This window comes from Carlito syrichta, unplaced genomic scaffold (genome assembly GCF_000164805.1).
Source record: "Carlito syrichta isolate Samal-C Ts95f unplaced genomic scaffold, Tarsius_syrichta-2.0.1 Scaffold314117, whole genome shotgun sequence".
Classification (NCBI taxonomy): Eukaryota; Metazoa; Chordata; class Mammalia; order Primates; family Tarsiidae; genus Carlito; species Carlito syrichta.
In genome coordinates this window covers 1-15,922 of record NW_007258213.1, presented here as the reverse complement: position 1 = coordinate 15,922, position 15,922 = coordinate 1, and the positions used below count along the sequence as shown (strand labels likewise).

Genomic DNA, 15,922 nt, shown 5'->3' with positions numbered 1-15,922 from the left:
GGCAGGGAAGGGCAAAGCTCAATGGACTATGTTTGCTGCCCACCCCTTTCTTCTGCCATTGGATCTAGAGGGCCCATGTAACCCCAAGAGTCTGGAGGAGAACATTTGCCCCTCAGCATGAACTCTCTGTCCCCACACACCCTGTCTGCCAGCCCCGCATCTGGAAGAGAGAGTGGTTGGAGCAGCTGGGATCCAATTCCAGACCCTCCTTTGCAGACTTGCCCACCTCTCTTGCGGTTTAGTATGGAGGTGAGAGCTGGGATTCTGGTGGGGCCACATATCTGGCAAGGCATTGAACTCTCTCAGGTGGAAAAGCCTTTGAACTTGTGAGAAGAGAACACAAGCTGGTGCTGACACACTGTTACCCTTAGTCTCAGTTCCCAACAAAGCACAGAGCATTTCCTGTGCATCTTCCGTTATTTCACAAGTTGCCTCTTCTTGCTCACACTTGGCACTCCCGGACAGAGGGCTTCTTCTCCTGCCAGAAGCCGGATAGCTGGACCTGGTCTCTCCTGCTCAGTGCCATGGCCAAGACCCCTAGTGACCATCTGCTGTTCACTCTGGAGGAGCTGGTACCCTATGACTTTGAGAAGTTCAAGTTCAAGCTGCAGAACACCACTGTGGAGAAGGAGCACTCCCGGATTCCCCGGGGCCAGCTCCAGGTAGCCAGGCCGGTGAAGGTGGCCAATATGCTGATCACCCACTATGGGGAGGAGTATGCTGTGCGGTTGACCCTACAGGTCCTGCGGGCCATCAACCAGCGCCTCTTGGCTGAGGAGCTCCACAAGGCAACTGCCCAGGGTAAGCAGGCCCCAGCATTTCCTCACCCAGTGCTGACTGCCGGCTGCTCCATGGGAAGAGAGATTGTGTGCTCAGACCAGTACACTCTGACTTGGGGGTCAGGAGTCTCAGGTCTATCAAGACTCAAGTGACTTTGTTCAGGCATGTCTCTTTCCTCATCCTGGCCATTGATGCTCCCTAAGGCTCCTAATGGCTTTAAAAAACGAAAAAAGAAGAAAAGCAGGTCAGCTGGGCATGATGGCTCATGCCTATAATCCCAGCATTTTGGGAGGCTGAAGTGAGGGGATCCCTTAACCAGAAGATCAAGACCAGCCTAGGCAACATAGTGAGATCTCATCTCTACAGAAAAGTAAACAAATTATCTGGGTGTGGTGACATGCGCCTGTAGTCCCAGCTGTTTGGAAGGCTGAGGTGGAAGAATTACCTGATCCCAGCAGATGGAAGCTGTGGTGAGTCATGATCATGCCACTGCACTCCAGTCTGGGCAACAGAGTGAGACCCCCAACTAGAAAAACCGAAAAACAAACAAAAAAAACTTATGTTAGACAAGTGTCTATGAGATGGCAAAAAGGGCTCGCTAGCCAATCATATTAACAGAGATAGTATATAACCTTCTCATTGTTATCCACCTAATTTCCCTTTTGAATTCCTCTAACACACTCTACAAGGGTATTTCAAAATGCTCAAGAGGGCTTCTTTTCCCTCTTTTTTTCTCACTTCTTTTTCTTTCTTTCTCTTCCTCTCTCCCTTCCTTTCTTCCTTCCTCCTTCTTCTGCTATCCTTTTGTTGTAACTTTCTGATTTTATTACATTATGATCAAATAATGCAGTCTATTTTATTTCTGCTTTTAAAGACTTTTTTGAGATTTCTGGAGGGCCTAATATATGGTCAGTCTAAAAAAATACTCTTTGGTGTTTGAATTTTTCTTCTATTTCTGGATTTTAAGATGATATCAGAAATGCATTTCTATGAGCTTGAACAGTTCAAATAACATAAAAATTTTCTGCACAATGAAATAGTAATAGAACTTAATCCATAATCTGAATCTGGTAGAATTTGATGAATTTAACTTTATTTATTTATTTAATTATTTTTATTTATTTTTTGAAAGCAGGATTTATTGAGAGGACAGAAAAGCTCCCACAGTGGGAGGGGACCTGGGGGAGTTGCCTTGAATTTTAAAATTTCTTTTTTGTGTTCTAAAATCTAGTTATTAGCATCTTTATGGTTTCTCCCCAGTTATTGAGCCAGTTTTGGTAACTTTTTCTAGAAAACCAATAGCAAACTGTTTTAAACAACTTTAAAATAATTTTAATAAAAGCTCTTGCAAACCAAAACTTAAGGTGTTAATTACGGGTTATCTTCATTTCCTTATTAGAGAGTAGTGGGGTTCAAGCAATCCTCCTGCCTTGACCTCCCAAAGTGCTGGGTTTACAGGCTTAGCCCAATAAATTTGTATTTGGATGCATCAGTGACCAAAGTTTAAAATATTGGAAACCGCCAGTGTGATAGCTCATGCTGTACTTGGAGTCCTTCTTATAGAGATCTTAAAAGTAAGGCTTTTCTGTTATTTCTCTTCAATTAAACAGTATCCTGAAATTACCAGGTAAACTATTTTTTAAAAGTTAACTGTTTACACTTACTGATCTGTTTGAGTTGGAATTTTTTTCAACACATGCAACCAAAGAAAAATACAGAAATAAATTCATTTCTGAGCTTTTTTTTTTTTTTTTCGAGTTGGAGTCTTATTCCATTGCCCAGGCTGGAGTGCAGCGGCATGTACATGGCCACCACAACCTCGACCTATTGGGCTTAGACGATCCTTTCACCTCAGCTTTCCAAGTAGCTGGAACTACAGACACACGCCACCATGTCCAGCTAATTTTTTTGTGATTTATTGTAGAGACGAGAGCTCACCAAGCTGCCCAGGCTGGTCTTGAACCCCTGGGCTCAGGCAGTCCCCTTGTCTCAGCCTCCCAAAGTGCTGGGATTATAGACTGAGCCACCACGCCCAACTGACTGTAGATTTTTAAACAATCACAATGGATTCCACATAGAGAGAGAATGGATCATAGGGTCCAACAGTAGAAAAGATGCCGGGCAGCCAGTTAAGAGGCCATGGCAGCAATCCAGAAAGCCAACAGTGTGCAGACCCAGCTAGAGGCTGTGGAGGTGGAGAAAAATCCAATGCAAAGTATCTTTTGAAAGTAGAACTGACGTTAGATTTGAGGGGGAGAGGAATTGATCTAGTGTTAAGGTCATGGGCCTTTCTAAAGTGAAAGCTGACATTCTCACTTCCCAAAAAATGAACACTTTTTTTTCTTTTTTGAGTGGAAGACTCACTCTGTCACCCAGGCTGGAGTGCAGTGGCACACTCACGGCCACACCAGTGTCGACCTGCTGGGCTCTGGTGATCCTTCCACCTCAGCCTTACAAGTAGCCAGAACTACAGATGTGCACTACCATGCCTGGCTAATTTTTTGATTTATTGTAGAGATGAGATCTCACCAAGTTGCCCGGGCTGGTCTTGAACCCATGGGCTCAGACAATCCACTTGCCTCGGCCTCCCAAAGTGCTGGGATTACAGGCCACTTTTGAGGTTTTTTTTCTTTGAGTTGGAGTCTCACTGTGTCGCCCAGACTGGAGTGCAGTGGCCGCTCCCGGTCACTGCAGCCTCAACCTGTTGGGCTCTGGTGATCCTTCCACCTCACCTTCCAAGTAGCTGGAACTACAGGTGCGCGCTACCATGCCCGGCTGATTTTTTGATTTATTGTGAAGATGAGGTCTCACCAAGTTGCCCAGGCAGGTCTCGAACCCGCAGGCTCAGGCAATCCACTCACCTCAGTCTCCCAAAGCGCGGGATTACAGGCTGAGCTACCGAGTCCGGCTGAGTGTTCTGACCTTTAATTTCTCTCATTTCTGAGGAGATTCTCTCCTCTCTCTTCCCCCACACCTCAGCCCTGAGAATTGGACAGTTTTATACCTTTGCATCTGGTTGTCTTTTCAGAATATCCAACACAAGAAAGTGACACAGACAGTTCGGCAGTGTCTTGCTCCTCTGGGGAGAATAAACTCAAGAGCATGAAGATTGCAGACTGCCCAGAAAGGAATGGGTTACAGCCTGGTGGTGATGGGACCAGCTTACTACCCAACCAGCCAGAGGCTGGGATAGGACCCCAGAAGAAGCCTCAGGGCAGACGGAGGGACCAGAAGGCCTCCAAGGGCCTGGATGAGCAGGGCAAACCACAGACCCAGAGCCCAGTTCCACTTTCCAGGAGAACCCTGTGCCCTGGCAAGTCATGGGGGGACAGCCAGGCCAGCACCAGTCTCTGCAGAAATGCCAGTTCTGCAGGGAGACTTCAAGGGCTCTCCAGTGGGGCCCTGGGAAGGAGAGAATCCAAGAAATTTGAAGTCTGTTTACCTTCAGGAAAGAAGCGTCCCAAAAGTCTCGAACTTACTGTTTCTGTAGGAGAGGGAGAACCCCCAAATCCAGAAACTCTTCTGACTCAAGAGGAAATAAGAACTGCAAATCTAGGCATAGCAGCCATCCTCGAGACAGTGGCCACTCTGGATGTAGGGACTAATGCAGCTCTGGAGAAAGGCTCCAGGAATCCAGAACATCCCATGGTCCTGGAGAGGGAACCACTCAGAAACCTACTTTCAAATGCATTGTTGGCTGGAGAAAAGGAATCTACAGCACCTCAAGAGGAAAATAGAATTGAAGCTCCAGAGACCCCTGAGATCTTGGGAGGTATAGCAGACAGTGTGTCTCAGGAGTCTTCAAATCCACAAGTGCCTGCGCCTTCAGGTAAGAAAGGAGCTCAGAATCCAATAGACCTAACATCCTTAGGAATGATGGCCTGTAAAAGTACCCCCACCCCCAAGCTGGATGTGGTGGCTCTCACCTGTAGTCCCAGCACTCTGGGAGGCAGAGGTGAGGGGAATGTTTGAGCCCAGGGGTCAAAAGACCAGCCTAGCCAACCTGGTGAGACCTGTCTCTATAATAAGCTAAAAAATTAGCTGGGTGTGATGGCGCATGCCTGTAGTTCTAGCTACTTGGAAGGCTGAGGTGGAAGGATCACCTAAGCCTGGCAGGTCAAGTCTACAGTAGCTGTGAGCATACCACTGCACTCCAGCCTGGGTGATACAGCAAGACTTCGACTCAGAAAAAAGTAACCCCCCAAATTGTCTTTTGTCCTCACTGTATTCCTATCACTGGGATTCCTCAGTGGCTCCTGGAGTCTCTTTGTGAATATGATGCAGGCTGTGGATCCTTTATAAAAAAAAAAAAATGCATGTAGGCCGGGCTTGGTGGCTCAGTCTGTAATTCCAGCACTTTGGGAGGCCGAGGTGAGTGGATTGCCTGAGCCCGCGGGCTTGAGACCCACCTGGGCAACTTGGCGAGACCTCTTCTCTACAATAAGTCAAAAACTAGCCGGGCGTGGTAGCGCGCGCCTGTAGTTCCAGCTACTTGGAAGGCTGAGATGGAAGGATCAGGATCAGGTCAAAGCTGCGGTGATTGGGAGCATGCTACTGCACTCCAGTCTGGGCGACAGAGTGAGACTCCAACTCAAAAAAAAAAAATGCATGTATGCACATGTTCACAAATGTTGCATCAAATTTCAGTTAGTTCTTGGACACTGTGGAGTCCTTCTTTAGAATCCAAGGGCTTCGTGGACCCCAGGTTGAGAATGTGGATTAGATTGAGTAAAAATATCCACTTTTCACAATAACCCCATGGTGGTATGTCCTGGGGCTAAGATTCTTCCAATCACCTTCGGGGAAGACCTATTGTCCAAAATCCTAACTATTTCTCTTTTACTGATGCAGTAGTCATTAGGGTTATGCTTGGTTGTGAATAACAGACACCCAAATACAGTGGCTTCAATAAGATAGAAGCTTGTTCCTCTTTCACATAAATGATCACAGGGGGTCCCAGACAGATCCATGGGCCAGGATCACAGGCTCCTGCTGTTTTTCTGCTCCATCAAGTTTGTTCTCAAGCTCATGCTCTTAGACACCCTCATTCGACGCAGCAGGATGGAGGGACAAAGGACAATATAGTATCACTTAGAGAAGATTTCTAAAAATTTCTAGAAACTTCTCATGACATCTCCATTTGCATCCCTTTGACCAGATTGTAGTCAACTGACTACACCCACACCTACAGCCTGGACAACATAGTAAGACTCCCTCTCTACAAAAAAAAAAAAAACATAGCCAAATGTGGTGGCATACACCTGTAGTCCCAGCTACTCAGGAGTCTGAGGTGGGAGGATCAATTGAGCCAGGAGTTCAAGGCTGCAGTGAGCTGTGATCATGCTCCTGCACTCCGGCCTAGGTGACAGAACAAAAACCTGTCTCTAAATAAATAAATGAATACATAAATAAACAAACAAATAAATAAAATGACTACACCTAATTATAAGGGAGGTTGGGAAATGTAGATTTGCGGGGAGGTGGGAGGTGGGGACGCAGCCATATGGACAATTAATTCCTTCATAAGGGAAGGGAGACTAGTTCTTGGGGGCCGGTAGCATTCTCATTTACATGTGTGCTTTGAATTCCTGGGACACGTGAGGGGAGGGCATGGGAGGAGACTAAAGGATTGAGTGTGTTTCTGTTTCCTCTTGTATCTCCTGTCATTTCTGCTTATGAAGTTGCTGCTAGCATCTTTGGGCAAGGCTATTCATAACCATTAGGTCTTCGTAGTGAGTTCCACCTTTTAGCCTTATGATGTCCCCGTTTTTGCTTTCCTTTAATGCTTCATGCATTTGAATGTGAGCAGTGGTCCATGTGTTCCTTCATTCAATATACACTTTCCAGTTGCTTATCATGTGCTGGGTATTCTACTGGGGGCTGCGATCTGGCTAGGAGTGGGGACACACAAACCACTGTCCTCTGGGAGCTCCCATTTGAGTTATGGGCAGCCTGGGTGGTTTTTTGTTTTGTTTTGGGGTTTCTTTTGAGTTGGAGTCTCACTCTGTTGCCTAGGCTGGAGTGCAGTGGTATGCTCACGGCCACCCCAGTGTCAACCTGCTGGGCTGGGCTCCCACAATTCTTCCACCTCAGTCTTCCAAGTAGTTGGAACTACAGGCATGTGCCACCACACCTGGTTAATTTTTTGATTTATTGTAGAGATGAGGTCTTGCCAAGGTGCCCAGGCTGATCTCAAGCATGTGGGCTCAGGCAATACCCTCACCTTGGCCTCCCAAAGTGTTGGGATTACAGGCTTGAGCCACTGTGCCTGGCCACCTGGATGGTTTTAATGGCAAAGCAAACATCTGTTGGAGTGTCTTGCTCTCCTTTAAATGACCTGCTGGATCTGTGTCTGTGCAGGGGGAAGATATAGGATTTATAGCACAGGGCCATGGTCTTTCTGTAGGATAAATGCCCAAGAATTCCAAGTTTTAGGAATAATCTGAGGTCTAGCCCTTAGCGCTCCATCCCAGTACCCTGTTTGCTACCTCATTTGGTGGAAATCGAGGAGGACAAACTAGGAAGTGACCAGAGTCTAACCGGGAGCTCATGTCTGTCTGCCCAAGCTCTCTCTCTGCTGTGCTTGGCGTAACTTCTCCATACACGTCTTGAGTTTCTACTCAGGAGATGTTTCTACTGCATGTTTGCAGGGAGGCCGCCAACTGTGAGTCCCCTTTGCCAGGCCCAGGAAGGAGACTCGGTTGGTGGTGCCTGCGAGCTTGATTCCTGCAGTTGCCCTGTTGCTTCTGGAGATCCCCAGCCCTCAGGCAACCACTTGGGCAGCTGTAACCAGTGCCAGGCCTTGCCTTCAAGGAAGAGCTCCGGAAGCCTAAGGCCCCAGTCCCTGCCACAGTGTAAGCGCCACATGAAGCAGGCACAGCTGCTCTTCTGTGAGGATCACAGGGAGCCCATCTGCCTTATCTGCAGTCTGAGTCAGGAGCACCGAGGCCACTGGGTACGCCCCATTGAGGAGGCCGCCCTGGAATACAAGGTAGGTGGTCCCTGTCTTGAGGCCTTCTCTGCCGGGCACTCGGACACATTGGGCTTTGCTTCATTTTCCCAACAACTCTGGGGTGTTGGTGCATTAAGGACTCTCAGGCTGTAAATGGCACAAACACAATATAACCCAGGACAGCAAAGAGAATTCTATGTTGCTCAGAGGTCTGGGGAATCTGGCTTCACATATGGCTGACCCAGTAGTTCATAGGAGGTCTTTGGGACTTGCTCTCTCTCACCATTTTTTGGTTCTGCTTCCCTTGGTGGTGAATTTATTCTTCCTTTTTCCTGAGAACCCCTCACTTTGCTTCCAGAAGCAGATTTTCCCCTCTAGAGTTGGCACCCACTAAAGATGGCAGGAGCCAAATTTAAGCTTCTCAACAAGTGCTTTTTTCCCAGGAGCAAATTCAGAAGCAGCTGGAACATCTGAAGGAACTGAGAAAATCTGGGGAGGAGCAGATATCTCAGGGGGAGAAAACGACAGCAAACTTTCTGGTAAGGCCAGAAGCTTCTTATGGCTCATCCTTGCCTGTTCACGCCTGTGGAAGGAGGGAGGGGACCAGAAGCAAGCAGGCATCCCTGAGATGCTGTTTTGGTTCACAGGACAGAGGGATGGTCAGCTGCTCTTGGGGGGCAAGGGGTAACTGGCAGTCAAGAATGAGCTCATGCCTGTAGAGGGAGACTACCTCAGCAGGGAGGAGTCACCTCCAAGGACTCTGTCACACTTCTTCATACTCACCACAAAACGGTTTAGAGGAACTAATGCCAGTGGTTATTGCTATAAAACAGGATTGAGGGAAGGGGAGGAGAGATTTTTCAACTTTAAGTACTCTTTTGTATGTTTTTTTTTCTTTTTTGAGTTGGAGTCTCACTCAGTCACCCAGACTGGAGCGCAGTGGCTGCTCCCAGCCACTGCAGCCTCGTCTTCTGGGCTCCGGCCATCCTTCCACCTCAGCCTTCCGAGTAGCTGGAATTACAGGCATGTGCTACCATGCCCGGCTGATTTTTGATTTGTTGTAGAGATGAGGTCTCGCTGCCCAGGCAGGTCTCGAACCCGCGGGCTCAGGCAATCCACTCACCTCAGCCTCCCAAAGGCGCGGGATTACAGGCTGAGCCACCGAGCCTGGCACTCTTTTGTATGTTTTTAAATTGTGTTATTCTTGTTATCTAGAGACAGGGCCTTGCTCTGTCGGCCAGGTCGAAGTACAGTGGCATAATTATAGCTCACTGCAGCCTTGAAATCCTGGGTTCAAAGTTCCTCCTGCCTCGGCCTCCTGAGTAGCTGGGACTATAGGCACATGCCACCATGCCCAGTTTTTTTTATTTTTTGGTAGAGATGAGGTCTTGCTATGTTGCCCTGACTGGTCTTAAACTCCTGGCCTCAAGTGATCTTCCCACCTTAGCCTCCCAAAGCACTGGAATTGCAGGCATGAACCACCACACCAGCCTGTTTTTATAATTGCCTTGTCAATTTTATTTATTTTATTTTATTTTGAGTTTGGAGTCTCACTCTCTTGTCCAGGCTGGAATACAGTGGCACACTCACAGCTACCGCAACCTTGACCTGCTGGGCTCAGGCGATCCTTCCACCTCAGCCTTTCAAGTAGCTGGAACTATAGGCACACCCTACCATGCCCAGCTTATTTATTTATTTATTTATGGTAGAAACAAGGTCTTGCCATGTTGCTCAGGCTGGTCTTGAACCCCTGAGCTCAGGCAATCCTCTCGCCTTGGTCTCCCAAAGTGCTGGAATTATAGGCTTGAGTTGCTGCACCCAACCATCTGTTTTACTTTTTAGAAATAAAAACCATATTGATTTTTAAAATTCAAAAAACAGACATTTTGCCATTTAAAATATTTTCTTTAAAAGTATGGTCTTGCGATAACCAGATTCAGTAAGTACAACTCATGGGCCTTTTTCTGTCTGGCTGGTGTCTAGCCTCTTGGATGTGTAAGCTGCTTCCATTTTTTCTGGAAATGGAGGCACCTATCCCCACAGAGCCTTGATTTATATATGTATGTATGTGTAAGTTGGAGTCTCACTCAGTCATCCAGGCTGTCATGCACTGTCACGCTCATGACCACCGCAGCCTCCACCTACTTGGCTCAGGTGATCCTTCTGCCTCAGCCTTCCAAGTAGCTGGAACTACAGGCAGGCACAACCACGCCCAGCTAGAGCCTTGATTTTTCTAGTGCATTTCCATTGGTGGATTCTGTCTCCCTCTGTGGGTTTCAAACTTCTGACAAGTGGAGTCTGTACTTATCACACCTCACTGGGTAACAGGCAAAGGTAACCAAGGAAAGAATGTGGGGTAGGCACTGGCCCATGTGTCTGACTTTTGTGACACTCCTGAATTGTAGGGAAATACAAACTCCTTCCTACAACTGCAGGTGGCTGGGAACATGTGAATGGAGCAGGGTTCAGATATGTCCCCAAGGAGGACGAGGCAGGAGCCTGGATGGTTCAGGGAAACCCAGGAAGACAGGAGGGTTCAGTCTTTCTTAAGACTCTCACAATAACACAGGGTCTGCCTCCCCACCCTTCTCTTTTTTTCATGTGGACTGGCCATTCCCATTCAGAGCCACTACTGAGAACTTGCCTGCCAGCACTGTGGGGGGGAAGGGACAGTGCCTTCCTGGAGCAGTTTTTCATAGTCATATTTTTTAATCATGGAAAAGGGAAGGGAAAGCTCTTCTTTACTGCTGAATGCCAGTTAATACAAATGTGGAATGACTAAATTTAAAAATTTCCATTATACAAATACCAGTATAATAACTGACACAGGCAGGAATTGGCAGATGCTAAAATTTTAGAGGAAGGTTGTTAGAGAACAAGATATTTATACTCTCTCAAAGTATCACTCCCCAAGTTACTTAATAATTATACAGGAAATAATGTATATTGACAGTGAAGAGATCTGGTAGACCCCTCTTTAGCCAAGAGACCAGTCGAAGCATCACAAAGGTGGTGTCAGTCTACCTGGATATGCTTGCCTCCAGATGGGATACACTAGGGATAGCACATGAAATTTACTATGTGGTTTTCTTGTCCAAAGCATTTAGCCTGAATTTAATCATGTGCAACATTATCAGACAATTTTAAAATTTGGGCCATTGAACAAGGCAACTGACTTGTCCTCTTAAAAAAAAATAATAATAATTCAGCCTCACTACCAACAATGACAGCACCAAAAGATGAGGAGATATTTTTGGTTCCGAGAACTAAAGATTTAGTCCTGTCTTTTTGAACCAAAAATAACAAGACTCTTAAGTTCAGCCTTTGTGGATCTGAAGGTCCTTCTTCCCTCTTGGAGGAAGGAAAAGGTGCTCTTAAGCCATTTCACCTCTCTGAGAAGCTCTCTAGTGACTGTGAAAAAGACAGCAAGAGAAGAACTGATGACGGACCACTGTGCAGTGGCAGTGGAAGCCAAGATCACCTCCGTTCAAGTGGACTGGCCACTCCCATTCAGAGCCACTACTGAGAACTTGCCTGCCAGCACTGTGGGGGGGAAGGGACAGTGCCTTCCTGGAGCAGTTTGGTGGTCCATTTGTGACCTTGTCCACTTATGGCTCCAGGGCACGTGCTGACTTCACACTGGTTTTCAAGGAAGGGAAAAGATGACACAAGGGTCTTAGTTTCCCTAATAAAGGACCACAGACTGGGTGGTTTAAATGATAGAAATTTTTTTTCTCTCTCACAGTTCTGGAGGCCAAAAGTCTGAAGTCATCGTTGGTAGACAGGGTTGGCTCCCTCTGAGCGCTGGGAGGGAAAGATTCATTCTAGGCCTCTCTGTCAGCTTGTAGGTGGTCATCTTTTTTGAGTTTCTTCACATGGTGTTCTATGTGTTTCTGTGTCCAAATTTTTCCCTTATGTAAGGACAACATTTATATTGAATTAGGGCCTCACCCTAAGATGAGTATGATCTTTTCTTAACAAATTACATCTTCAAGAACTCTATCTCCAAATAAAATCACATTCTGAGGTACCGAGAGTTAGGGTTTCAACCTGTAAATTTCAGAGGGGGACACAGTTGAGCCCCTAACACCAGGTTTAAGGGCATTTTGCAAGAGCTAGCCCTGGCAACTGTCAATCTGTTCTGGAAGGTTCCAGCCAATATTGCCCCTTGCTTGGCAGTCCAGGCCTCCAACAGGCTGAGGAAGTCTGCCTCTTACCCACCTCCAGGAGGGGGCTTCTGGGAATGCCCATACACACACACATCCACCCCACAGCACAGACCACTTCCCCTCCTTGTTCCCTGCTCCCAGAAACAAACCGAATACCAGAAGCAGCGGGTGCGGAGCCAGCTAGAGCAGCTGTGCCAGTTTCTGGAGCAGCAAGAGCAGCTCTTTGTGGCCTGGCTGGAGGAGCTGAACCAGACCATTGGTCAGGTCAGGGAGACGTACACCACCCGTGTGTCCCGGGACATCGCCTTGCTCAACATGCTGATTGGGGAGCTGGAGGCCAAGCGGTGCCAGTCGGAATGGGAGCTTCTGCAGGTGAGTGCAGTCAGGCCTGGCCTTTCTCGGACTACTGTGCCCGTCAGGATGCCTTAGGCGCCCAACTCTGCCATCAGCTCTTACTCCGAACCAGTGAGTAATAGGCCTCTGAGGCCTGGGGTAGGACTTGGTCTTGCTGACCTACAATGCCTCTTGTGTCTAGACCCCTTTCTGAGGCCTCTCAGGTGCCCAGGGTGGCCTAGCATCACCCAGAAGTGATCAGCAGGGCTATACTTTGCCTGCTTAGAATTAGAACTGGCCAGGCGCAGTGGCTCATGCATATAATCCCAACACTTTGGGAGGTGGAACCAAGAGGATTGCCTGAGCCCACAGGTCTGAGACCAGCCTGGGCAACTTGGCGAGACCTTGTCTCTATAATAATCAGAAAATTAGCCAGGCAAGGTGGCACATGCCTATGGTTCCAGCTACTTGGAAGGCTGAGGTGGAAGGATCACCTGAGCCCAGCAGATCGAGGCTGTGGTGGCCATGAGCATGTCACTGCACTCCAGCCTGGGTGACAGAGTGAGACTTTGACTTAAAAAAAAAGAATTAGAAGTGAGGAGAGATCCTCCAGTTTCGCTGACACCCTGGGGCTGGGTGCCTTGGTCAGGGCAGGGAGCTGCTGAAAGTCCAAGGGCCCAGGAGGAGAGGCTAGGAGTCAGCACAGCCTCTAAGAGGCTGGTAATGGACAGTTTCCCTCTTTTCTCTCCTAGGACACCAAGGACATCAGAGATATCTTGTGCAGGTACAGAGAGGTCCCATGGTGTGCCCTTGTGTGTCTCGCAGGAAGCATTTGAAAGAGACAGTCCTAGAAGGGACCTGGGAGGAAGACGCTTCTAACTCTGGGTATCTGTGGCTCCAGACTCCTCCCATTCCCTGAAGCTTCCTGTGGCCCTTCTGGATCTGCATAGGGAGAAGTGAACCTGGTTGGGAGGGAGGCTGACCAGATGGGGCTGCAGACCAGGAAGGATGAATTCAGTTTGTCCTGCTGAAACGAGATGGAGGCTTCCTAAGAAGCCTCTGGAATGGATTGTGTCCCAGGCAATTCGCCTCATGAAAACTGCCCCTGTAGAACTCCTGGTGACCTTGGGGTAGGAAGCACATTCTGGGAGTCTCTGAGGAGCCCCTTTGGAGTGGAGCTGTGCCAAGCCCCACAGGCAGGGAAAGGGAGGGAGGGAGGAGTCTGAGCCTTAGAATCACTGGGGCGCTTTACAAAGTCATGATGTCCTTTTGTGTCTGGATTTTTTTCCCTTAGCATAATGTCTTCAAGGTTCATCTATGCTGTAACTTTATATGACTGTATAACTGTCCATTGTATGTACATACCACATTTTGTTTATCCATTCATTGACATTTGGATTTTTTCTAACTTTTGACTATCGTGAATGCTATGAACACTTATCTGTGTACAAATATCTGCTTGAGACCCGCTTCAAATTATTTTTGGTATATACCAGAAGTGGAATTGCTGGATAATACGGTAATTCTATGTTTAATTTTTTTGAGGAAACACCATACTATTTCCCACAGTGGCTGCATCATTTCATATTCCCACCAGCAATGCACAAGGGTTCCAATTTCCCTGCTTCCTTGCCAACATTTGTTATTTTCTATTGTTGCTGTTGTTAAAATTGTCATCCTAATGGATATAAAGTGATATTTTATTGTGTTTTTTTCCCTCACTTATTATCATTTTTACTTCAATAAAAAGAAAATCACTAGGGAAGTATAATTAATTTGACATAGTTAAATCTGGTAGATAGCAACATCAATATCATTTGAAAGCCATTGTGAAAACTCATTGTGGTTTTGAAATCTGTGTTTTTTAAAACTTCCCAGTAGACAACAATCTATGACCAAAAGGCCAGGGAAATATGGCCTTGGGAAATATGAAGTGCAAAATGCACTTCCAGCTCATGGGCGCTCTGGCCACTCCTTGTTCTAGCTTTCTCTGGTCAAGTCTCTTGTCTCTAGGGCCAAGATGGTGCCTGCCCCTGAGCAGTGGGTCACTCCTCCACAGATGAAAGAGAAGATCCACCTGTTCTGCCAGAAATCAGAGTTGGTGGAGAAGAGCATGAAGAGCTTCTCAGGTAGGAGCTTGGGAGAAGATGGGAGGCACCTACTCACTTCCTTACTGAGATCCAGGTATCCCTGAGCCCTCTCATTTCCTGTCTCTGTCTCCTACAACCTTGTTGAGCTGCTTTCAGCCTCTCCCTGACATATCCCTAGCCAAAGGACCTAACTGGAGCTTCTCTCTGCTCCCTTTCCCCCATTTTAGATAAACTGAGTACAGAAATGAAAACGTTCAGTGGTGAGTACAGTGGTGGTTGTGTGGGCTGACTAGGAATTACTGAGATGTTCCCTTGCGCTGTTGATTTGGGTGCACTTGTAGACGAGAGAAAAGCACCTTGGGCAAAGGCAGGAGAAAGGTTGTGGCAGGCCCCACAGGCTCCATGCCCAACTCATTGACTGAGTTAACTCATTAGACCACAGTCTCCAAGGCAGACCTTGGAGTAATGGGGTTATACCCAAGCATAGGATGCAGAGCTTTAAGCAGGGGGATCCTTGTCTTTCTTTGTTGTGGGGATAGTGTCATTTTGGCCCCTCAGAATGGAAATGCTCAGGACTTTTCCCCCTCCATATGATTTTTCTCTGTAGTTCTGGAACTGACTGGCGTGCAGGCATATGCTGGTAAGTGCCCAGATCAAGACAAATGGCCTTGGCCTGCTGGGTCTCTGTGCTGTTCTCACCGCGTTTCAGAAGATTACCTGTCTGTTTCCTGGAGGTGGGGGGAATCCTGTGAGGATGTTGCCCACGGACACTCAGCTGGGTATTCTAATTTTCTCTGCAGTTAATGTGCTTCTGGATGAAGAAACCGCCCACCCCAACCTCATCTTCTCTGATAATCTGAAGAGTGTGAGACTTGGAAACAAATGTGACCAGCTGCCTGATGGCCCAGAGAGATTTGATAGCTGCATCTTTACCCTGGGCTCTTCCAGCTTCCTCTCTGGCCGCCATTATTGGGAGGTGGAGGTTGGAGACAAGACAGGGTGGGTCCTGGGAGTCTGCAAGGCATCCCTGAGCAGGAAGGGGAGCATAACTCTGTCACCAGAGAATGGCTACTGGGTGGTGATGATGATGAAACGAAATGAGTACCAGGCAACCACCTTTCCTCCGACCCGCCTGCAAATAAGGGAACCCCCTAAGCGTGTGGGCATCTTCCTGGATTTCACAGCTAGAGGCATTTCCTTTTACAATGTGACAGCCAGATCCCACATCTATACATTCTCCCGTTTCTCTTCCTCTGGACCTCTTCAACCTATCTTCAGCCCTGGGGTACATGATGGGGGAAAGAACATGGGTCCTCTGACCATCTGTCCAGTGGGTAGACAGGAGCCTCACTGAACATCCATCGCTGCATCTCTAACCCAGCTTCTGGCCTCTGTATCTTGCATTCATGCACTCAACAGTACTGGAACACCTACTGGGCACCAGCTGCCACAGGAAATGTAATGAATAACAAAAGAGTCACGGGGCCCAAGGAGCTTACCCAGGCGTAGCAGAGGCAAACTAGGTATGAAAATATTGTTTTTCTTTTTTTTAAACATATTTTTTATTATAAAATTGTGGGGTACAGTTAAGGGTTAGG

General features: G+C 47.5%; 1 protein-coding gene across 1 annotated transcript; it reads left to right on the top strand.

Annotated features, from left to right (window-relative positions):
* Positions 1-524: 524 nt before the first annotated feature.
* Positions 525-15,678, top strand: MEFV (MEFV, pyrin innate immunity regulator). The gene is made up of 10 exons (XM_008071128.2): positions 525-801; positions 3,809-4,609; positions 7,431-7,771; positions 8,176-8,271; positions 12,043-12,273; positions 12,996-13,018; positions 14,248-14,363; positions 14,552-14,584; positions 14,932-14,964; positions 15,125-15,678. Exons 1-10 carry the CDS (start codon positions 525-527, stop codon positions 15,676-15,678), a joined length of 2,505 nt encoding a protein of 834 aa, XP_008069319.2.
* Positions 15,679-15,922: the final 244 nt, after the last annotated feature.